This window comes from Pezoporus wallicus, unplaced genomic scaffold (assembly GCF_028554395.1).
Source record: "Pezoporus wallicus isolate ANWC-B61680 ecotype Strahan unplaced genomic scaffold, APGP_CSIRO_Pwel_v1 scaffold_6362, whole genome shotgun sequence".
NCBI classification, from domain to species: domain Eukaryota; kingdom Metazoa; phylum Chordata; class Aves; order Psittaciformes; family Psittacidae; genus Pezoporus; species Pezoporus wallicus.
Window position 1 is genome coordinate 2,252,894 of NW_026637663.1, and position 23,837 is coordinate 2,276,730.

At 41.4% G+C, this 23,837-nt stretch overlaps 1 protein-coding gene, 1 long non-coding RNA gene and 1 other non-coding gene across 4 annotated transcripts; all 3 read right to left on the reverse strand.

Annotated features, from left to right (window-relative positions):
• Window positions 1-1,500: 1,500 nt before the first annotated feature.
• On the reverse strand, window positions 1,501-7,920 carry LOC130597917 (uncharacterized). 2 transcript variants are annotated; one of them, XR_008971882.1, is made up of 4 exons: window positions 7,837-7,920; window positions 2,488-2,765; window positions 1,899-2,064; window positions 1,501-1,726 (listed from the first exon to the last, which is right to left on the reverse strand). It is a non-coding gene; the product is annotated as an uncharacterized LOC130597917 (long non-coding RNA). The 2 variants fall into 2 exon arrangements; XR_008971881.1 differs by lacking the exon at window positions 7,837-7,920 and having other exon boundaries at window positions 2,488-4,267.
• Window positions 7,834-7,916, reverse strand: TRNAL-UAA (transfer RNA leucine (anticodon UAA)). Its single transcript has one exon. It is a non-coding gene; the product is annotated as a tRNA-Leu (tRNA).
• Window positions 7,921-13,506: 5,586 nt separating the features above from the next.
• On the reverse strand, window positions 13,507-17,491 carry STX11 (syntaxin 11). The gene is made up of 2 exons (XM_057406870.1): window positions 17,050-17,491; window positions 13,507-14,459 (listed from the first exon to the last, which is right to left on the reverse strand). Exon 2 carries the CDS (start codon window positions 14,452-14,454, stop codon window positions 13,588-13,590), a length of 867 nt encoding a protein of 288 aa, XP_057262853.1. The 5' UTR covers window positions 14,455-14,459; window positions 17,050-17,491; the 3' UTR covers window positions 13,507-13,587.
• Between the last annotated feature and the right edge of the window lie 6,346 nt (window positions 17,492-23,837).

Below are 23,837 nucleotides of genomic sequence, written 5' to 3' on the forward strand. Positions count from 1 at the left end.
CAGATGAATATGAGGCATTGTCTCTAACTCTGGTTCTAAAGGACCCATAAAGGCCCCTGTCTGGGGTTGAGGCACCTTAAGATCTCCTAATACAATCTCTGCAGGGCCCAACCTAAGCCAGCAGCATGCTGAAACTCTAATGAAACCCTTCTTTGAGACAGCTTACCACAAAAAGCAAGAGAAACAGGGCAAAGAATCTCCAACCACAACATCTTCTGCTTTTAGAGGATTGTTATGACAATTCTGAGATGCCCAATCCCATCTCATTCTTAGCTTCTATTTCATAACACTCTCAAGTTTGTTAGTATTTCAGCTAGATAACAGTAACCCTACCTTTTCTGTCATATAAGTCCTTTTTCTTGTGTTGATGGCTGAGCTCTCACCCTAACAATTTCCTACTGAGCAGAAACCTTATCTCATCCATGATGTTCCTGTGTATCCACTATTGGGAGCCATCAACTGCTTTCTCCTTGTACAGACATTTGATTCATGCGTTCATACCACACAATTCGTATCCTACCTGATAGTTCTTTTTTGTAGAAAAATATTTCGTTCAGAGGGGCTAGGCAGGCAGAGACTTCACAAAAACTGGATCCAGTTGCTTTCAGTATTCCTTCTTTACTGATGTGTCAAATAACTTTTGGGGCAGGTCACCTGAATGAATGCAGTACAACAGGTTGGGCATGTCTCAGTCTGTTTTCAGTCACAGAAAACTATATGATTTGTTAACTGGCATAAATATAACCTGCACTGTCACAGTGCTATCAAAATACAGATTGTGAAAACCACTAAGCTAGCTACATACAAATTAAAATTACATTTAGCCAAGAAATCAGCTATTCTCACAGCAAATCATCCTGCAAACGATAAAAAATAATCCAAAGCATTATGATAAAAGAGAGAAGAAGCCATAGTAATTAAATAAATCAATTATTTATTTTCTGAATATCATAACAAGGATTTGAAAAGCATTACATAAATGGGATTTCTGAACTGTGTTGACTCTTTCCAATTCCTCATTCAGAGGTGGCCTCTGGATCTAGGACAAGGAATAATTAGCCACAGCCAGTAAGAAAAGATTGTTCAGGAAGGAGACTACAAATGCCTATGTAAATACAGGAATAAGAATTTTTATCTGTAGTTATCAGGTTGCCAGACAACAGCACGGGATAAAGTTGAGTGCTATTGGTTGCATTACCTTCCCTCAACTCAACAAGACAGATGTCATTTCTTAACACTATAGCTCCCAGACCATTTTAAAGGAAAATTCAGATCAAATTACAGCAGTCTCATATGTAGATCACGAAATTTAATTGTGGTGTCTCTGCACAGGGTGGGGGGTCGGAACTAGATGATCTTAAGGTCCTTTCCAAAACCAACCATTCTATGATTCTATGATACGGAATGGTCTTCCAATAAGTAATGCCGTAACAGGATTCTGGCTAAGACACAGGTACTAATTTCTTACAGGAAACTAACCTTACATATTTATGACTGAAATATTGCACTTCCTTGGTCTTTATCTGGACAACAAAACTTTGGGGAATTGCTTTCACTATCTAAAATGAAACACTTGCTTAGATCTTTGCAGGGGTTTTGTTCTCTCAATAGAGCTCTCAGTGAAATGCACACAGTAGCAAACCCATTTATCCAGAAGGTGTCCTCATATGTGTTGTGGCATTTGTAGTTCCTTCATTTTATCTTGGGATGTTTAGGAACAAAAAACCTAAGCACAGAGAAAACATACAATCATTTACCATCTACAGGCAGACAGATCTGTAAGTCTGAGCTAAGCTTAAACATACAAAAATGCCTTAAGCGAAATAAACCACTTCTTTTTAAGACATTAGAAGAAACTATATTTACTGCGAGGGTGGTCAAACACTGGCACAGCTTACCCAGAGGGGTTGTGAAGTCTTCATCCATGGGAGATACTCAAAACCCAACTGCTCAAACTGACCCTCCTCTGAGCTGGAAGGTGGACTAGATGATCTCCAGGGGGATCTTCCAGGCTCTGCCACTCCGGGATGTGTAAAACCAGTTAGTGAATCTGTATTCTGTCTGCTAGAAAGTCCAAAACACAGAAGAAAATTTCTCAAATTCCACATTTCTTCACAGAAAAGTTCTTATAATGATAATTATAATGGATTCTTATAATTAATATTCAGAGATTAATTTTAGATCCAATAACATTAAATCAATTAGTTTGTTTGTTACGTATTACTTGATAATAAACAACTGAGTGATACAAGAGGGAAGTGATAAGAATGTGCTATACAGCTGGGGCAGGGGAAAGACAGTTTGCCTCTTTCAGCAACAGCTAACTCCTAGTCCAGCTGGATCTGTACATAAAATGCAAAAGGTAGGAGTGTGACAGAAAATAGCAACAGAGATATAAGATGGGACAAGTGAAACTAAAATACATATGCACGTCAATCAGTAAACATGGATTAGCTGTGAAACAGAACTCATTAATGAAGCCCGTACTTCCTACCAGCAATTCCACCCTCATATGACAAAGTTTGCAACACATGATGAAACAGCAAGAGACAGGTGTCACAAATCCACCAAGTCACACGGTCGGGGAGTAGTCTCTTGCCAAGAACTGCTTGAACCACTTCAGCAAATACTTAAAAATGAAGCAGATGAGGTCTGAAGGGAAGATCCTGTAGCACTTCCAATCCAGAAAGGTGACAGTTGGGCAGATGGTGAAGGAGAAGCAGCAATCAAGGAAAAGGAAGGAAACCAGAAAGTGCATTCTTCTCCTAAAATCAATAGGTAAAGGAAGGCATTTTTGTAATTGCACATTCAGGAAGACCATCTCCAGAAGAGTGTGCACATTTTCTACAGTCTCCAGACAAAAACTCCTCCCTTGCAGAAAAAAAGAATCAATTAATTTAGACAAATTCAATGCAACCAAAAAAATCCCCCCAAAATTCATGTTAGTATGCTTTAAGCCAAGGCCCTAAGATCCCAGAGATCTTGGCTGCAATGTTCTGCATTATGCTTGCTTCATTTTAAGGCATTTTAGAGAGTACTCTGATGGACCTTGCTGCTGTACTGTAAATTATGACTTGTCTGCTCTGTCCTTGTTCCAGAGGCCACTGCCACCAGAGCAAAGCCATCAGAAGCGAAAATATCCCGAAACTGGAGGTGATCTAGTGCACAGACCAGTCTTTAAATGCTTTCAGAAACATCCTTCAGTAGTAATGCTGTGCTGATTTAAAGTGTTACCACCTGCACATATTACTCCTGATGAGAGGGAACTGGCAAAAAGCAACTCACACCCACAGCCCTTTACTCCAGTGGAGAGCTACTGCCCTTTGCTCTGCTGCTGAAGGTGGCTTTGAGCTGAATGTGAGACACTAACTGTGGCAGCTGAAGGATGGGCACATGGTCTCTTCTGATGGCTATGTTAGACCACCCTAATTCTGACAGAGCAACCCTCAGGGTAATGCTGGGTGTGATGATGCTTTAAGTGACCATGGCAAGACTTGCAGGGCTCATCTGTCTATCATAAGAGTAAACCTACCTCCATCATCACCTTAAGTAAATTGCAGGGCTTTGTGCTGCAGTTAAGTGATATGCAGAGCCTCATTCTGTTCTATCAACGCCATGGTCAGGGTGATCAAGCTACTACCACAGTACAGCTCCCCAGAGCTTGCTGCTTGGATTGACCTAATCTAGCAGAAAATCTCTTATTTTTCTGTATCAAAACCAAGAAAAAGAATTAAGCAATAAAATGTTGCAAGGATCTGTTTGGGAATGTGTGTTGTAATGAATGCCCTGGAGAAAGAGGAAGAATTAGCTAACATTGCTAATGACACTTGGTTGCTGTGGCTATTGAGTCTGTTGAGAAATGACTGTAAGAACTTGCAAGTAACATCAGGTGCAGTCAGCAGACCAGCAGCCCAGCAGCTGTTGAAAATGAATCTGTATAAAGACACATGTACAAACAGTGACACAACTGTCTATACTATTTAGTGGTAATCTTTGATCAAGCATCATGACAAGAACAAGAATCCAGAAAATATTGTCTACCCCTTTTTTTTTTTGCTACATAGGCCCAAAATGAGAAGAATTCAAGAATTACCAAATACTTTACATGCAGTCGTTCCCACTGACATCAGAGACAAGTCTTACTTTACAGACTTTAAACTAGTCTGCAGTAAGAATCAGAGAGATTACTGATCATCCTGCATACAGTATTATATAACAGACAAGAACTTCATAGCCTTTTTACACTTTTTCCCTCAATATGAGATACTGGTCACTGGGATTGATGTAAAGATGGTTTAACTGAAGTAACAAATTATATAGTATTATATAGATGGAAGCATACCAGTAATACATGCTTCCATCACATACTAAGATGTAACTGAAAAAAAAAAAAAAGCTGCTGAAAGTTTTTTAAAAGTATTAAACTATACTAAACCATCACCTAAATAACATTTCAAGAACAGGTTGCCTTCTTACTGATTAGATCCCCTTTAAACTAAGGCTTGCTGTCTTCCCGTAAGACTCCCACCATGTCCAGCACACATCCTATGGTGCTTGCTGACTAATAGGATGTTCAATACTGCCTTCACAGTTCATAGCCTGCATCTGTATCTTATTCATTACACGTTATAATCCAAATTCATTGATAGTCTACTCATGGGCTTGTCTAACATGACCAGAGTATGTACGTGCCTACCCGAATTCCTCACAAACAAGAAAGAATTCACTCAAACAGTCCCTTTTGCCAATGTTATATTTCTATTAACCTCTATTTTACACAATTGGAAATTGAGGTATGAAAATATTAATTACAAGTATCTCAAATGACACTGACGGCTCAGAAACATACAATTTTTTTTTTTTCAGAGACTGCTTAAAATAAGAATGGTACATAGATTTCACCTACATTTGCAAAAGCTCTGTATTTCTTCAAATCAAACTGAGGTTCTCAAGATGGATACCACAAAATAAGGAACACGAAAATGACTGACTGCTTATGAATCATCTATTTGAACTGACTGGCTGCTCATGAGACAGGAAATCTGCAGTAGCAGAAGAAACACCCCTGATTCATCAGGGTAGCATTCAACTGTGTGCCTATGAAGCTCTTTTACTTATTACAGTTTCTAGCACTAGTCACTATACTTTTTCCAGTTTCTTCAACAACTGGGGCAAAGATCCAACAGATAATGACCTTTGTAGAAAAACAAGAACGGAGTTCACTGGAAAGCAATATTGTTTGAACTAAAGGCCAGAGTGTAACAAGTACCATGTAAGAATGTCAAATTGCAAAGCCAACCACCAATAATTCATGAGGGTTTAACAAGGAAGCTATTAAAAACAAGGAAAAATACATGCTTGATAAAATAAAAATCTTAAATCAAAATCACAGTCAGCTCCGGAGCTGAAACACATTACACCACCCTGCCACTTCACCTAAAATAGAAACCAATAACCCCAGCAGCTTATCCTTTATGGAGAAGTGTAGAAAGGGGTTGAGACATGTTGCCAGTAGATTTTATGGAAATTTGTTGAGAGCAGGAAAGTTTCAAAAGCCTTCTGTTCCATTCCAGAGCTGCATGTGCTCTAACAAGCCATTATAGAAAGCAGGGAACAGTTTCACCAAAGGACTGAGGGAAGTTCTCTGCAAAACAAATCTCGTCAGGAAAGGCCTGTGTCTGTAAGAGAAGCATTTCTAACCAAGAACTCCAGTTTTGTACATTGCTTTAGCATAAAAACTGCCTTTTTTTTCAGTCTGGTCAGTGATTAATGTTCTTGTAAAAACTGCAGTCATTTTTAGTTTTCTTTTTTCTTTCTTCTAATGCTGAATAGCCACTAATTCATTCTGTAACTGACATAGCTGGGGCCAACTTTTCATCAAGATCAGCACTGCATCCACAAAATCTACATGAGCATTTACTGTATGTACACATGCTCATAAATAAGCACATAAGCAGGACTACACAATTTGTATTCAAAGATGTGGGTTTCTGAAGAGCAGCATTTTTCCATTACAATATTACAAGTAAAACATACCTTCAAATATGCACTCATTTTTACTAATTTGTACCTTAATGAAGAAGAGGAACAAATATTTACTTAATACAACATTTGAACTTGCCAGTACTGCTTTTTAATGAACAGTTCTGGAAAGCTCACTAAGTTTTGCATTTACAATTTAACTGTGTGAACAGTCAAAAAAGACAACGTATGTACCTAGAAATTCACCACCAGACCACACTCCTCTCCACAACTCCCTCTTGATTATCGTATTTCTGCATTTATATTTCCCCATTTGTGATGCCAAATGAAATAAAATATTCCATCTAAAACATTTCACCTTCTATTTCCTATTGCATTGAAGGCCCCCAAGTTATCTTTTTCTTGAGAGTTTATCTTTTAATTAGCCTGTATCATCACATGATACATTTGAACCGAAAGTTTATGATTATACAGCTCATTTTGGGGAACTTTTGGGTGGCTAAGAATAACTGTTATTTACTTGTATTAGGACTTGACCATGATGCTCTGGCAAACACTAATATTTTAAAATGTGTCAGCTTGCACTTGATTTGTGCTTCCTGCATTTTCAATATACTAGAACACAAGGATAATACCCTGCCAAAAAATGCAAACAAACCACAAAAGCATGCTATAGAAAATTACACATTGCAACACCTACTGCAGCTGCTACATCTATCCTCCTAAATAAAACAGACCTAGGACCAAAGTCTGGAAATCCTGCTCACTCTCTGCTTAATTTCCAGTTGAACCCCTGGCAAAGTATAGTGCAGAGGCAGCACTAAGGGACCCTTACCCCAGAAGCAGGGTTTGCATTCCCTCCACACGCTGGGGTTGGCTGAGGATATCTCAGCAGGTTCGACACCTGCAGACATCCTTCACACCCTCATCCCATACCTTGGGGCATGCCGTACTTACCCTCACTTCTTGTTACAAAAGCACTATGTCAGGTTGCCATATAGCCTTCAAAACATTCAAAGTGCTTGGAATGGGGGGGGGGGGGGGGGGGGGGGGGGGGGAGGGGTGCGGAAATAAGCTAAACAAAAATATATAAAGTGCGCTTTAGAGCAACCAAGTGATCACCTGGGGTGGGCGAAGGCAGGGGGCCATCATCCACCCAGCGTGCCACAGGCCCCCGGAGAGCCGGTCGGTGCAGCTCCGCTGTGAGGCACTCGCGTGGGGAGCTGCCGTGAACTACACAAAACGGAAACCGAAGGGCAGCGCCCTGTCCCTTCGCGGGGAGCTGCGGCACCCACCGCCGCCGGGAACGGGCCTCCGACGTGCTCCTTCGGCACGGGAGCCTCCACTGCGCGGTAGGGACCCAGCGGCCTGGGCCCGTCACCCCCCACGCTCAGTCCTGTCCCGCCGCCAGTGACAGCGTGGCTGTGACACCCACGGTGCCACCGAGGGCCAGGCCCCAGCTGCCTGCCAGAGACACGAAAAAACGTATATATATACATACACACGTATATAGATAATAGATACATATACTATATAAACGCCTCAAGATTAAGTTGTGAAACCGACCAACTTTAAGCTAAGGTTGAGGTGTTCAACGCGAAGCCCAGAGGCCCAGCACAGCCGGCCGGGCGGGGCAGGCAGGCCCGCTTCAGCCGTAGCCGGCTCACACCACCCTCGCCGGCCCAGCGGCGCGGCTGCTCCGCAGGCCGAGTGCCGGCCGCCGCCCGCTTCAGCGCCGCTCCCCCTCTGCCTCCCGCCGCGGTCGGCAGCTGCCGGCGGCCGCACCTCAGCCTGAGCACCGCGTCCTTCTCGGCAAAGCAGGAGGGCTCCGGAAAAAAAAAACTTGACTTCTACCAGGAGTGGGGTTCGAACCCACGCGGACATACGTCCATTGGATCTTAAGTCCAACGCCTTAACCACTCGGCCATCCTGGTGCAGATACAGAAGCCGCTCCCAGCCGCTCCTACATCCAAGGTGGCCCTTCCTCCCGTCCCCGCCCGACCCGCCGCTCCCTGCGACCCTCCACCGGCGTCCTCCCGCCTTGATTTCCTGCGCGGCAGGGCGCAGAGCGCTTAGGGCTACGGGCGCGAGCGGCCCCTCCCGGCAGCGGGCGGGCGGGCAGGGCCGGGCCGGGCCGGGAGCGTTGCTCTGCCGTGGGGCCCGTGAGAGACAGAGAGCCAGAGCGGAAGAGTTGGGGGGTGGCGGGGGAGGTGCGCGGGGCTGGCGCGGCCCGGCACTGAGAAGAGAGCGCGGGGAGCGTTGGGGTGCGGACGGAGGATAGGGGTTGCCGGCCCAGGGCCGCTCCGTGCGGGCCCATGGGCGCGCTGAAGCGAGAAGGGTGGGGGAGCCGGGGAGGGCCGCGGTGCCGCCGCGGTTAGTCGGGGGAATGAGAGGGCTGGGGGGAATTCGCAACTATAAAGCTCAAAGCAGCAAAAAGTGAAACAACTCAGCACTTTTCTGCCGGCTTCCCCTTCCCTCGGGCGATGCTGCCGGGTGAAATACCAACTGAGAGGTACTCTCTGGAAACGCGGTGTTAGTTATTGGCGTTTAGCTTATTTATGCCCAGCTGTTTCCTGCAGTAGCTCTTCCCTTGCTCATAGAAGAAAACCAGAAACAACAGGGTCTGAAGCTATCAAGTATGCGTCATTAGGGAAAGATATTGCAGAGGAAAGATTTTTTGCCAATCACCACTACATGCATCATCTGTGAAAGCACCTATTGCAATACCCAGGTTTAGTGCCTGCACTGGGAGCTTGCCCTTCCTCCCTGTTAAGAGGGGAATGGGAATGGGAAATGGGAAAGTGGACCATCACTGGCCTTGTCACCACACAGGCTCCCACTCTTGCCATCTTTGCTGACCATTTTCCAGAGGAGAAAATGGTCATTCTGCATCCCGCTAAACTTTGCCACCTTTGAACCTGCCCCCAAGGGATGAGAAACCCAGTACAACGCAGGCTGGGGAGGCTAGACTGGCAGCCTCTGGCAAACTGGAGGGGGCACGCAGTGGGCAGCTGCTTCCTGGTAAGAACAGGAGCACATGACACTGCTCGGCTGTTGGACAACCTGGTTGTAGCTGGCCCTTTGTAAGCCGTCTGTGCTGCGAATTTGCGGGTGCAGGTGGTGTCTAACCTCTTCAGCCTGTTACTGCTCAGAGACCCCCAGTACACAAGACATGCCAGTGAAGGAAAATAATTCTCACATACAATAAAAGTGAATTGTTAACATTTTGCATAGATGAAGAAGAAATGTGAAACTCACACCTTCTTTTCCTTTAATTTTATTCACTCGCTGGAGCCCATGAATGAAAGAACAGCTTTTTGGAACTTACCCTGCTGTATCATGTGCTTAGAATGGGCATCATAGCATGGCTAGCACTGCTCCCTGTTCAGTAGGGTTGTGCCTTGCAGCAGAGCACTGAGTAGAGAAATATCATCAGTTATCTCATTCTCTATTCTTCTGTATTTCTCAAAAGCATACGAAAATGTTACTTTTTCCTGTCAAGACTTTATGCCCTAACAATGTATGCACTGTAAGCTAAGGTGTAACAGTGGAGCAGTCTTCCACCAGCTGTTACTGGCTTCAGCTCAGCTATTATGAAGGCAGTATGCTAAAAACATGGAAGAAGGTAGACCTGCTATCACCTTCTTACATATTAGAGAAACAAATACCATGGCTCCATGTGCAAATCACATTGTGTCGGAAATAGATTAATCACCACATGCAGTATCTGTTAAAGGATACCATTTCCTGCCTTCATCATATCTGTGATACTTCCCTAGAGATGGAAACAACCACATGTAGCTCTCCTTTTCAGATAAATTCCAGATATCTTCCATGGTTTAAAAATCTAGAGAACCTGCTTTGTTTTCAAGAAATTACAAAATACAACTTGGGCTGTGCATTCAAAACATCCTTAATGTGGGTTAGATTAGAAAGGCTTAGTTTAGCTACTCAGTTCAGCCTCCAGAACAAAGATGTCTTAAGCATGTATCTATAGCTTTACTTCAAGAAGTTTCTCCCAAAACACACGCAGAGAGATGCCTGCTACAGTGTGCGAATGTGTCCATAGTCTGAATCCCTTGCTTTGAAGTAGCAATTGTTTCACTGGCATTTCTCTAAAATTAAATCCATTCAAAACACTCAATAACAACAAAAAGCTCAAACCAAACCAAACAAAAATAAAAAACAAGCCAAAACAAAACAAAAGATGAAATGGAGTCTCATACACATATCCAGAAAGTTCACCATTATATATCAAACATTATATTTTGTAATAGGTTGGGGTTTTTTTTCCTCTTTTATACTTATGCAATTTTCTTATATTTTTAGAAGGAGCCAGGTGTGCCTGGTTGCCAATTCTCCTTTCTCTCCTTCCTTCACTTCAGGAAGGGCTGAAATTTGAAAGGTGTGGGGGAGGTTTGTGAAGTTTCTACTGCTTTCAGTAGGAAACAAAACCAAACTAACAACAACCCTAAAAGCTGAACCCTTACATTTTAACTGTTTTCCCCTCAAACCCAACTATAGGGTCAGCCACATAAGGGAAAATTAAAAAACAAACCATGGAATATGCCACATATATCTCCATAGGAGTTGTTCTGACTTTCAGAGCGAAAAGGCAGCTTTCCTCAGAAAGCATGAAGATGTTCATTCTGCAGTTTCTGTTATTAGTATGCTAACATATCATCAAGCTACTTTTATCATCTTCTTCCACTCATCCTGTGTGGCATGAGTCTTTGCAGCTATAGTGTGATCAGCTTTTTTCAACAGTCTGTTTAACTGTGACTAGGCAAGTTCGTGGGCTGGCAACATTTCATTTCTTACACAACTGAGGGATAGAAAACCCCACATAGTATTAAGCAATGAACACGTTTGCAAGGAAGAGAACCATTCCTTCAGTTACTGGAAATAATTTTTTAAGTGCCTCTATTCACAATGTAACTTAAAAATAGTTAAAGGGTCTCAAGCTGGTATTTCAATAATTCTCAGTTTCTTCCTTGCAGCAACAGGCTGGAGAGAAGGTCTGCAATTACATTTTCCTCATGCTTTTGCTTTATTTCCCTGCGCCTCAAATCAGACTAAAGATTCAAGTATAAGCACTGCATATCTACTAATGAAATCATCAAGATCTCTCATAACTGCCAGAATAGATTTTATTTTTTCTTGCAGTAGAGAATCATTTTAGAACAAATGAAACTAATTTTTTCATGGGTTTTATAGGAAAAATTATAGTAAGTCTATCTCAATATGGAACACATTTGATTTACTGTGGCAACAAATACGAGGAGGGCTCTTTTAGGCACTGTTTAATCTCCTTTCATCAACTCAGAGATCAGTCTAGCAGCTTTGAAACTAAACTTCCACAATGCAAGAAGCTGCTCAGAGATGCTTATTCAATGTAAAACGCTCTGCACTTTCAGATTTTCTTATGAAATCTTTTATTCCATGTGTAGACATACATATGTGTAAAAAAGAAACCAACAAAAAAATATATGTACACATTTCTATCAAAAGCATTGCTGAGTGCTAGATTATGCAGACAAAATGAAATATATATTTCATTCCTCATTGATTCATGCCCACACGCTGACCCTCGGAGGTTTAGGGTGTTTCTCTACAGATGCACTGTTCCATTGACTTCCACTGAATGGCAATACCTATGGCGTAAATGACTTTGTCTTCTTGAGTAGCACCAAAGCTACTGGTAATGGTGCCAGCTCAACACCCTCCTTTCTCCCACTTCAGGTTTGAACATGGGGTTGTTGGAGAGGTCCTCAGGCAAGCATAATACTGATATAATCAAGACATCACTGATTATTAAAATATCTTCTAGTTTAGAAGATTGGCATTCCTAACTCTTCCATGTTATCACAAACAGGTGCTTCAGCAAAAGGGACTTTCAGTGCCTGAGAAGAGCTCTTTTATTTGTGTAAAAAAGCCCGTCTGGCTAAGAAGCATTTCCCACTAGGATATGAAAGCATGGAAGTTGAGTTTATTTTGCTGTTATATCAATATAAACAGTACGAAACTCTTGGGTGTTTTTGCACATATAAAATTAGTGTTCAAAAGATCAGAAGAAAAAAAGTTTCATTGTGATTGGTGCAGAGAGATGGCTATGCACATCTCCTGAGGAAAACTCCCAAATACAAAATATTTGAAATGTTTAAATATATTTATTAAAATAGGTACAAATAGGATCAGCAGTTTAAAAAAAAATCAGTAACTTCTGAAAAAAAAATGTCCTGCATTAATTCAGAGGACAGCAGTAGATCACAGTGTGTCAGGAAGCCACCTAGAAATATAATACTTGGAAAACCTCCAGAAGTAGGAGCTATAATCACTCACCAGACCTCATGAATGCATGTTTCACGGACGACTTTCAGTGGTTTCCGGAGCTGCAATTTTACCTCCTCATATTCTAAATCTAGTTTGGCCAGACTCCCTTTACACAAAAGGAAAGATTACTTTCAAGTTTGAAAAGAGCACTGAAATGACATTAAAATGTTATTTTCTGTCTTCTTCGGGTGTTCAGAAGAAATATGTCTACTTTCTTCCCAGGTGGAGATTTCCTAATAGTGGGAGAAAAATCATAGTTTTGTACAGTAAAACTGCATTTTGATAAATTTAATCCTTCATATTATTAAAAACAGACATAAAAAAATCCATTTTAATTCTTACTAAAAAAATAGAAGTCTATTGACAGGATAATCCTTCCACTAAAATTGTTTGTGTGTATGTGACAGCACAGGAAACCCTAAAATGCCTTCTCGATTCCCCAACAGTTGTCTTCTTGTGTGTGCTGCTGCAGAAGGCCACTGCATGCCTCTCTTCTGGCTGAAGTGTTTATTGGCAGAAGAATGTATTAGAAGCATAAAAGCATGGCAGTTTTGAAATTGAGAGTGCAGACAGTGGCTCAAGTTAAAAGTCGGTGAGGTGCCTTGATGTTGCAGTGCTTCTAGCCACCTTGACAAAGTTGTGGATACTCAAAATTGAGAAAAGCGATCACTTGCACACAAACAGCAAAACGTGCATACTGTCATTTAAGGTGCAGTTACTTCTGTTGAGATTCAGGTGGAAGTCAAGTTGAAATAGAAACTAGTTCTGTGTCCTGCTCCTGCTACCAGGCTTTCACCAGAGTGAAAATCTCTTCAAGTATTTGCATTGAGTAGGGTCCAAACTAGTTAAAATTGAAACCTGATTCTGTCGTGTATTGTGTCTCCCCAGGCGGTAAGGCTGCACCAGGCGGTAAGGCTGCACCACCTGCAGAGTCACTTAGACAATAAAGTTACTTCTTGAAATTTCTCATCTTCCCTAGACTGAGTTATTAGCCCGTCATTCATTCCTCTTTGCTGCCTATCTGAAGCAAGTATCACTGCAGAGATCTTCTTGTACCTCTAATTACAGCAACAGAGTACATTTCAATTAAAAACAGATTAAAAATTGTTTTAGCAACATTTCTAGGAGGCCTCAAATAGAACAGCCTTCAGCACATTTAGTTAAAAGACGATGAACAAATTCAACAGGGGTTGTCATTAGAAAAAAGTCACTGGAATGAATGCCTGATTTTGAAGATATTCAGGTTAGTCTGTGATAGCTTCAGTGGGACAATCATCTTCTGCAGCAGGATAAGCAGCAGCAGAGGATTGTTCTGAGGGGGTGTTTTCTTCTGTATTCCAAAGCTTTTTTCACTTGCTCTTTAGCTTCTCCTACATAGTCCTCAACATTTTGCATATTTATCTCAATGACGTCAAAGGTGTCTGCCTGTTCCTCCACTAGTAGGGCCACCTGCAGAAAGAGCTCATGAACTTCCTTGATGCGACCTTCTAACTTCACAAGCTCCTTATGACGTGTCTCAATCTCATTCAAGGCAGAGCGAGCCCCCTTAACTTCTGACAAGAGATTCTCAGAGAAAACATCCCACTTGCCTTGCTCAATCATCTCCTCAATCTGGTTGCCAGAAACATCTTTGCCCATTATCTCTAGCTGCCGCTGAATTCGAATCTTGCAGTTCTCTCGTTGGTTCATCTCTGCTGCATTGTATTCAAACATGGCTCCCTGAAATGAGTGCATGAGGTCAACATAGTGGTTCTTTGCTACCCTGGCAATAACAGACATAGCCCCATATTTTGTTACTGCATCTTCACAGAAATCTCTCATTATGTGAAGTTTCCTGTGGATGCTTTCTCCACGGGCCTTTATGTCTCTGGCAATACAATTAGTATCTCGTTTGATGCTACTAAGACGGCGCATGGAAGTAAGAAAGCGGTTGTTTTGCTTTCTGAGCCGCTTCACATCCTCTTTTAGATAGTCATTTTCTGTCCGGATGTTCTGTATGTCGTTATGGAGAATTTCCAAGGCATAATCAGTCTCATAAAGCAGAACATCGTGGGGTGAATTTTCATCATCCTCACTTTCAGTAAACTGTTGGTTGTGTAACCTGGCTAATTCATGCAGCTCATTTAGCCGGTCCTTCATCCTGCCTGTAAGTAGAGGAAGAGAAGGAAAGAAGTTTAAAGTAAATAAGATACTGGTTTACAAGTATCAGAAGTTCGTAACTAATAACTACATCATAGAATACTTTGAGCTGGAAGGGACCAGTAAGGATCACAGATAACATAACTACATCAAAGGTAACCCAAAATATCGATTTTTAATTTGTTCAGTGTATGTTTTACACTGATGGATCTCAGATACAAAACACTGGTGCTAGAACTCTCTTCTAGGAACTACAACACTTAGAATCCAAAAAAGTTCAAGAGATAAGACAAAAAATCCTGAAGACAAATCCAAAAGTTCAATTAGACAGTCCTCCCCCACCACAAATGCTAGTCTTTCACTTGGAGAAAAAACCAAACTCTTGAACAAATGATAGAAAGCCTTCAGCTATCAATATGTGAAGATGTATTACTAGCTGAATGCTTCCCACCACTGCTCATTAGAGAACTCTCGTCTAGATCCTGACCCTTCATTATATCAACTGCCCCAAATGTCACAGGTCCTCTGTCATTCTAACCTTGCTTTTCCTGAGGAAAGACTGGGAAGCTTCTCAGAGCCATAAATGGCATTTGAGGAAAAAAAGTTTTGAGAAATGGTGTGGAAAGTATCAAGGTAGGATAAATAAATAAATAAAGCAAAGACACATATAGGGCCTCCAGATGCAACCACTGACCATGGCATACCAAGTGTCAGACAAAACAACACAGTGCTAGCAGCATTTTGTAAGCAAAACCATCCACCCAAACCTTATTTTTTGTATGATGGAAACATCCTACTGGAGGAATAAAGTAACACCATTGTTCCAGATCAGGATCTGTTTTCTATGTGTTTGCTTCACATGTACTTAACTACAAATTTCATTAAAAAAAAACATAGAATGAGTAATCTGCATAGACCAGTTACATGGTAACAAAGCAAAAGTCTCATTTAAGTATGTTTAAGCTGGAAACTTCCCTTCACAAAATCTGTATCTCCCATGACTCATTTAAATTAGTGAGAAAGAGAACCATGTTAAGAATCGGCACCAAACAGGACACCTCTAGATCTCTGTGTCTGCAGGATTCATTTTTGTTTTCCCAGGAATTAAAGTGTCTTCACAGCATTTACAAACGTTACCGCCATGAACAACACATCCCTTCATCGAATCAGCAGTTATTCCCAGGTTAAGAAAAGTCACATATCTACATGCTCAGGAGAATAGGCCTAGGTCTAATGTGAATTAAAACTGCAAGTTTATAATCAGTTTCATGGGACTGTTCAACGTGTTAAAGACATTAGGGAGGATATTGGAAAGATTCCATCACAGGTACAGCCCCCTGGGCTCATGTAGTTCATTGTGGTGTATATGCTGGTCTTGAGAAGCATCCAGATTAGGATCACATTTACAATGAAGCAAACAAGTGAATTTCAACTTAAACCATTTCTTTTACAAGCAATGTATATCAATAAAGTCCATTAATATCCTGACAGAATAGCCTTCATTCAGGAATCTGCACATGTAATGTAATTGAATTTAAAATATAAGCCACATAGATTCAACTCACAATGCTCATCTGACTGCATTCATGACTCTTACTGGCTTCCCTAAAGCTGACAATCCTGCTTCTAGCCTCATCCTTGAACTGTCATGTGCTGTGTTCAGCAATTTATTCTTTTTGTGTTTAGCATCTACATTTAATAGCACACGATGTTTTTTATGACTTTAAAATGACAGTCCACAGCAGCAAGGTGCCATTCGGTGTAAACTAACTCATGTGTGTGCAGGACTATGTTGCCTTTGTGCTTGCCGTTCCCCGAACTTGAGAAAAACTGTATTTCATCAGCTTTCCTTCCACAGAGAGCAGACCGACAGCTGGCTCAACAATAATTACATGTTATTGTTTGTGTTTGAAAAACACAAACAGAAAAACACACTAAGAGCTGCTATGTAATAAACTCATGGTTTTGTAGGAATAGGTCTACCCTTCCTTCTCTCTACCCTGAAAAGTGTAAATTGCAACTTGCCTTTCTCACCCACAACTATACAAGGGTGATGGATTTAAAAAAAATAGGAAGAAATGGAGAAGGAAATACATGGTAATTCACAACAAGAAGATACTAATGCTGTAGTGCATCTGTATACTAATTCTGTAGCATCTCGATACAAATAATGCTTTTTTTTTAATACAACATGAAAGGTTAAAAAGTCAAGCATTAAAAGAAAAGTAAGGAGCTGCCAAGTGTGGCCTCAGATCATGGTGTTGCCTACACACAGGAAGATCATGCAGTTAAACACAGTCCTATGTCCTTTCACTTCCATCAAGTCTCTGCCTACAGTCTGTGTGTGCTGAATAAAACTTGCACAACATAAAGGGATAATCTCACTTACTATGTTGCTACTGCAAATTTCCTCAGGGATTTCTCCTGTGAAATCTCTGGAAAGCTCCATAAGCTCATAGCAGTCTTTTGGGGGAGGCAGACCTAAGAGCCCCATCCACAGACACAAGTTTCAGCCCAGAGTGATTGAGGACAACATTATCACTTTTGATGAGTTATGATGCCCACTTGAGACACCTAAAGCACAGGTTTTCATACCTGGTATGTTCAGAAGTCAGCTCCTTCCGACTTTGGTCACTGCTGCAAGCCTTGGGGACCGAGTAAGATGGTAAAGTAACAAGCTGGACATCAGTGAATGAGCACATGGATCAAGGCCACGTGTGAGAAGCTTGTCTCCAATGATATACACAGCATCACCCACAACTTCCGTGACCAGCAGATCCAGTAGAATCCAATTCTAAATGTGAATAGAAGAATCAAATTATAGCTGCACTGAGAATCTTTAACCTGGAGTTTCCCGGTTTCTACGTGCTTAGCTCTAAAAGCTACGTCATTTGAAACTACATACCAAAGCGTACATTCAAGGTAGTCAACATTAGGAGTTTTTAACTCTGCACTGAGGACCTGTACCCATCAGGGTAATGGCTCCTAACCAAAGGATGCCACCTCTTCAAGCCTGACTTCAGAGTCCTGCAAAATCAGGGACTTTTGGACACCTTTTATTCTCCCCAAGTCCTGTTGTTTTCTCTGTTTCTGAAGTTCACCACCTAGCCAGCTTCCCACTTCACCTTCCCATTTTCAAGATGCTTTTCTTTATCTTCATACATTTACTGGACAGGATGAAGGACAAAAAAAAAAAAAAGACTTTCTGCGTGTACTTCAGCATCATATTAGGCCACAAACGCCACAGACTGCAGAGGACACAATTCAACAGCTATTCAGCTTTGTGCCATAGTATGCTCAATTACTCTGTGGGTAAGCATTTGCAATATTTACCCAAAAAAAAATCTGTGAGGTTCACGAAAATGTTTAGATTTCAACTTTCTTGAGCACCTTTAGCTCAAGGAACAAGTAAATTTATTTGGGACACTTGCAAACTCCTGCTTTGAGAAACTCATAATTTGGCAAAATTTTAGGAGTTTTAGAGAAGAAAAACAGTAGGCTCAAATACAATGCCACCACAGGTCTTTCCCCACTTCAAATTCCCATTTCAAACATAGGGGAACCAGAGCTTCCCAAGAGAGGACAGTAACTTCCAAGCATTCCTTTGATAGTGTCAGGGACAAAACTGACACTAAAGGGATGAAAAAAATGCACAAACAAGCATGGGAAAGGAGGGGGGAACAAATACCTGAAAAATTTCAGCTCAACGGATCAGCATTTAGAAAGGTTGACCTCCTTTATCAGATCCTGTTGTTACTCAGGGAAGTTTACATCTGCTTACATGTTGATAGCATTGCTTGCCATTAAAACAGCAGTGTATTAATATATAGTGCATTAGTAGTTGTTAAGGATAATCTCAGCACTAATTCTTTAAAACGAGCAACAATCTCTCTTTTCATATAGGGCCTGGCACAGCAGTATAAGTTGGGCTCCCAGGCTAGAAAGCAGCTCTGCAGAGAAGGACGTTGGTGTGCCGGTGGACATCGAGTAAGCAATGCGCCCTTGTGGCAATGGAGGCCAACAGCATCCTGGGCTGGAGCAGCAACAGTGGTGGAGGGAAGTGACCCCTTCCATCTGACACCTGAGAGTACACATCTGGAGTGCTGTGTGGGTGCCGGGGCTCCCCAGCACAAGAGACATGGACACATTGGGGTGAGGCCAGGGGAGGACACCAAGGTGGTCAGAGGTGCTGAAGCACTTGATGTACGAGGAGAGGCTGAGACAGCTGGGAACGTTCAGCCTGGAAAACAGGAAGCTTAAGGGAGATCTTGTTGCACCAATTGTGCAATGCAAGGGAAGACCCTTCATGGAGATGTACAGCGACAGCACAAGAGGCAACAGACCCAAGTGAAAACAAGGGAAAAAAGCCAGCTACATAGTAGGGGAAAAAAGGGAAAAAAAAAAAAAAACAAAAACAAATCCCAAACTTTCAGAAACACTAGAAAAGGTGCCAGGAGAAGTTTTGGAATCTGCATCCTTGAAGATACTCAAAACTGTACTGGACATGACCCTCACCAACCTGAACTACCTGTGTGTGTTTTGAGGGGGGCTGGATTATACAACATCCAAAAGTCAAGTCCAGATTGTTCTTGTACTCAGCTTTACGTCAAAAGTTGGTGAATTTGACCATGAGTGCTAAATATTTAGCACTTATTTCTTTAACACAGGTTTATTTAAGATACAGCTAACACATTAGAATATCAAAACACCAACTGCTCTCTATTCTGGAATAACAGCCCCAAAAGTATAAATACCTTAATCTCAGAGTGTGTGTTTTAATAGATTAGCTGCTAGTTTGATTTTCTTCTAAAATACTGTGCATATTCAAACTGGAACATATCCTTCCATGTTTGTATTTTTGAGCTAGCTAAATCTATCCCTGTAAAAAACAGGTTCCTTCTGCAGTCCATCATGGTGTGTACACCCAACCATACACTCACACACAGGAAATATAGGCTAGGTAATGACTGTAGAGGTTACAACTTTAAAACCAGACACGCACCAAGTATATACAGTCAGCTGAGGATGTGTTCAGTACTCTTCATGTTGGCATGCTACTTCTTGATATTAATTACCATAATGACTAGCTCTCCCACGATGCATGAGAAAGACATGAGCTGTCCTGTTGCAGTAAGACTGCAGCCCATACAACTCTCTGTGATATGGGATTTCAGATGGGAAAGGAAAATCTGGCTCTGAAAATCTGTACCTGTGCATACACATAAAACCCCTTTCTGTTAGCCCAACACACATACCAATAGGAGTCCTGCAGAGCATACTTGCATTGCTGTGCTAATGTTATCAACATAGAAATAACATAAAGATGAAAAGTTATTTCTGTAGAAACAAAAGAGTTGCACACCTTTATTTGAGCTTTGACATTTGTATATCTTATCCACACCTCAGTTTGGGGACAAACAGTGAAATAAAGCTGCAGTTTCAGCATATCATCCAAATTTCATCACTGGGAAGGAAGACAGTTTATGTCTTTTCTATTTACTGCACTCATAAAAGGCAGCTGCTAGTTAACACCAGCTTGTGGATTACCAGAAGTCTAGTCAGTAATCATTCTGATCCTTGAGTAGGGCTTTACAAGATGAAGCTTTCACTTCAGTTGAAGTGGCCTATCTGAGGAACAACAGATACTTCAAAAGAAGCCAGTTAAAAATAATATATCATCTCAGCAATTCTCTCGCTCAGAAGGAAGAAGTCCTTTTGTGCTCCACTACAAACCCACATGGCTCATCCTGTCTCTGAATGACATGTGCTCTTGGTTGGATAACACACAATAGATGTGACCCAAGAAACAAGTGGTGAACAACTGGGAAATAACCAGCTCCTAAGCAGAATTACTTCATTGCCAAGTGTGCATCAGCACATTCCAGTAACTTCCCATACTGTCTGTAGAGGATGCAGTATTGATGGAAATCCACTTAGATGGACTAGCTAAGTCGAACACACTCTGTTACAAAGAAATAGTGTGCTGCTGTGGCAGCAAAAATTCAAGTCATATATAGATAAAAGAAGTGTTAAATGCAGCTGAAACCATTCATTTAGGAGTTGGAATCTCAGATTTAATCATAATTTTCTAGTATCTTTCTGTTTTGGAAACAGTGGTCTTAGACCAGATTTAATAATTTTGCCTGCTATCTGTTGTCCAGTAATAGATTTAATAATATTAATTAACTTGGAAAACAGACTGTTGTTTACAATAGGTTTTCCTCTTTCCACATGAGCTTCTAATTGGCTCACAGCAGAATTCTAGTCATCTTTTCAGACTAAATTCCCTGATTTCCCAATCTTGCCCATCACTGGTGGAACAGCAGGCTTGAATTTCTCAAATTTCTTTTTTCTTTCTTTTCATCTATAGGAGCTTAAGGAAACACCCAAAATCATAATCTAATTATTAGGATAGATTCCCTTCTGGAGCTGTTTTAAGATCATATCTGTATATAAACTCCAGTATTAAGAACTATGACAGAGATCAGCATTTCAAAATCTTTCTGTAGCTGCACTGAAAGGAACTTATCTTCTCTGCAGTTTCTTGGATTGGGCAATGTTTAAAAATAGAGAAAATATATTCAGGACTGAAAATACATCAGTTAACACAAGGCACCAGTTACAAAGCTACAGAAATACAGCAAGAAGCTGTATTTGAAGACTAATAGACACTATCCACTTCATGTTGTTGTCAAAGACTGCATACAGCAGGATACCTCCTCTATACTTTCAGTCACCCTAGTGAGAAATGTATGCAGTTGCAAATGTCTTATGGCAGGTTTCTTTTTCCAAAAGCTTACATGAAGTGTCCACTTCTCTGTTTGTTCTGGAACAAGTTATTTATTCTTTGCAGGCTATTTCTGCAGTTGCCAGAATCTCCACGTCTCCAGTGGTTCCCTTCCTACTTTAAAGGCTAGGAAAGGCCTAGAGGGAAAAAAATAGCATTCAGATAGTTTGTTGCCTCTAACTTAAAGTAATGAGGTAATAATTGCTTGAATATTGATAGCTTTGAAGGTTCTTCTTTGACTTCACTCAGTTTCTTTACCAGTACTCAGTCTCTTCTGCATAAAGTAACTCTCAATTTTTGTATGATAGCATACTACAAATTCAAGGATCTAGGGTGCATCTTGTACTCCCAGATGCATTCAATGCGGTTAACCATCTTGGTGCTTGCCATAGACTGGTCATCAGGTTTTGCAGACATCAGTATCAAAACTAGGCTGTACTAGGGCAACAGACAAAAAACTTTCTCCACCTTCACTAGATGGCCAACTGAAAACACTTGCGTTGTTTGAACCCTTCCCAAAACTGGGAACTCTCTCCAGCAGTCATCATACTTCTGTGTACAAATGGAAGTTAAGGACAGGAAAGCCTAATGCACATCCCAAATTTAGCCACTTCCTTTTCATAAGGATGCTAAAATCAGAATATATAGTTATATATTCTGGTATGTTATATGTATAATATACAGTTAGCAACTGCAGACATTGAAAACCTGCCAAATCCTTGGAATCCTTGAGACCTGTGAGCTGATTCCAATCAGTTTTAATGTGCACAGCTTGCCAAAAACCAGAACACCATTACAAAAAAGTATCCGAACATGCACAGGATTGTATTTTACTCAGAGAGGAGAAAACCAGTCCCGCATCACTCTTCATTCAGTGTTTTCCAGTACATGCAATGTGATTTAGGCTGAGTACAGCATGACCATCCTTCCTGCCATAGGGAGCACTAAGGTCTTCAGGTAAAAATGGCCTGGAGGCTAGGGGAGCAAAAACTGTATCTCCATGGCTTGGCAAATGGTTAAGAGAGAACCATGCCACTCACATAAACAGTGAGACAGCCGTCCATGTATTTCTTGGCAATAACTACAGCTTGGGATCATTACAAGTCACTGTGCAAGAAAATCACACGATGCACTCACAGGCAGTGCTGTCACTACAGTGCTGTGAGTACATATATTATCTAATTAATTACCCCAGCTTCCCTGAAATACATTGGCTCAGCGAAATAGTTACGTACATACCACATTTATGTAACTATTATTGCTACCACGCAGTGGTATTTATAAGTGATTAGGACATTACGCTGGCATCCAGGTAGAAATATAAGGCTGCATGTGATCATCAGTCAGAAGCAACACGTTCTACAGACATTTCTAAATCAGCACAACAGCATTACTTTTTAAAATACACAGATATTCAGATATTTAAAGCTTGTAATGCAGTGTTAATATCTGAGATTAAATGCTCTTTAAAAAATCCCTTTAATGTTAAATACAGGATGTTTTTTTGGTATTTGTTCATGTGGGCCAGTACACATGAGGCTCAGTTCTGGATCCTACTGCAGAATCTACACAACTGTAACTGGGCCAAAATAGTTTCAGTCAGGAAATAACCCCACAGCCACACATACATACCCACAGCTCAGCCCCAAGACATGTCAGGCGCTGGCAGGCTTTATGGCAATTACTTGACATATTTTGCAGCTCATGGGTGTTTACAGGCCTGTTCAAGGTACCAGACAATTTGAGACAATATATAGATTAGGGACACACCAGCCAGTGGTACTCAGAATGTGTTCCTGACGGGGCATAAACAAAGGTCAAGCAAGATTTATTCTTGCTTTCAAAAATAAGTGATTTGACACTAACACATATATGGCACAGAAGGAAGGTGTAGCAGGAAAAGCTGTAGAGTTCAGCACTGTCTGAGCTTCTGTAAATGTTTTCCAGGAATAATCTTGGCAATTAACGTGTTAACTGTCATAGCAGATAAAGCAAAAGCTGCACATATGATAAGTTTTCTTATAAGCCTTCTGAAGTTAAGAGATGTGACATCTTTCCCTCTTGATAAACTACAGAAATACGGTCTAGATGAGAAGTGCTGAACACTTTGTGTGACAGGCCAGATGAGATATACTAAGATGCTCAAACACAATCAGCAGAAGCTATCAAAACAGATGCAGAAACTGCAGAACCTCATTGCTCCCCTCACACAGAGTTCCCCCACTCCCCAAGAAGGGGTTCCCAAGAGACAGCCCTAGGCAGGAGCAGTGCTGCTGCTCTTTGGGTATGATGCTTCTCACTGGAGATGGCCCATATGGAGAGCAAGTTTTGGGGGCAGCCCAAAATGCAAGTGCAACCAGAAATGGCTTCTCTGCAAAACTGCAAACAAGTGGTAACCCCGCATCTGGTGCTGAGATGAGCTTATCTGCTCAAATTAACACTGCCTCAGTAATTTCTAACCAGGCACTGTCATCCCTGCACTACAGGGATGACCAAAGAGTCAAAGCAAATCGGGGGGACAAGTAAAAGATAATGGCAAATGTATCTGTTCCAGCACCTTCATGCTTGATACAGCAGTTGTCTTCTCACTGTCAGA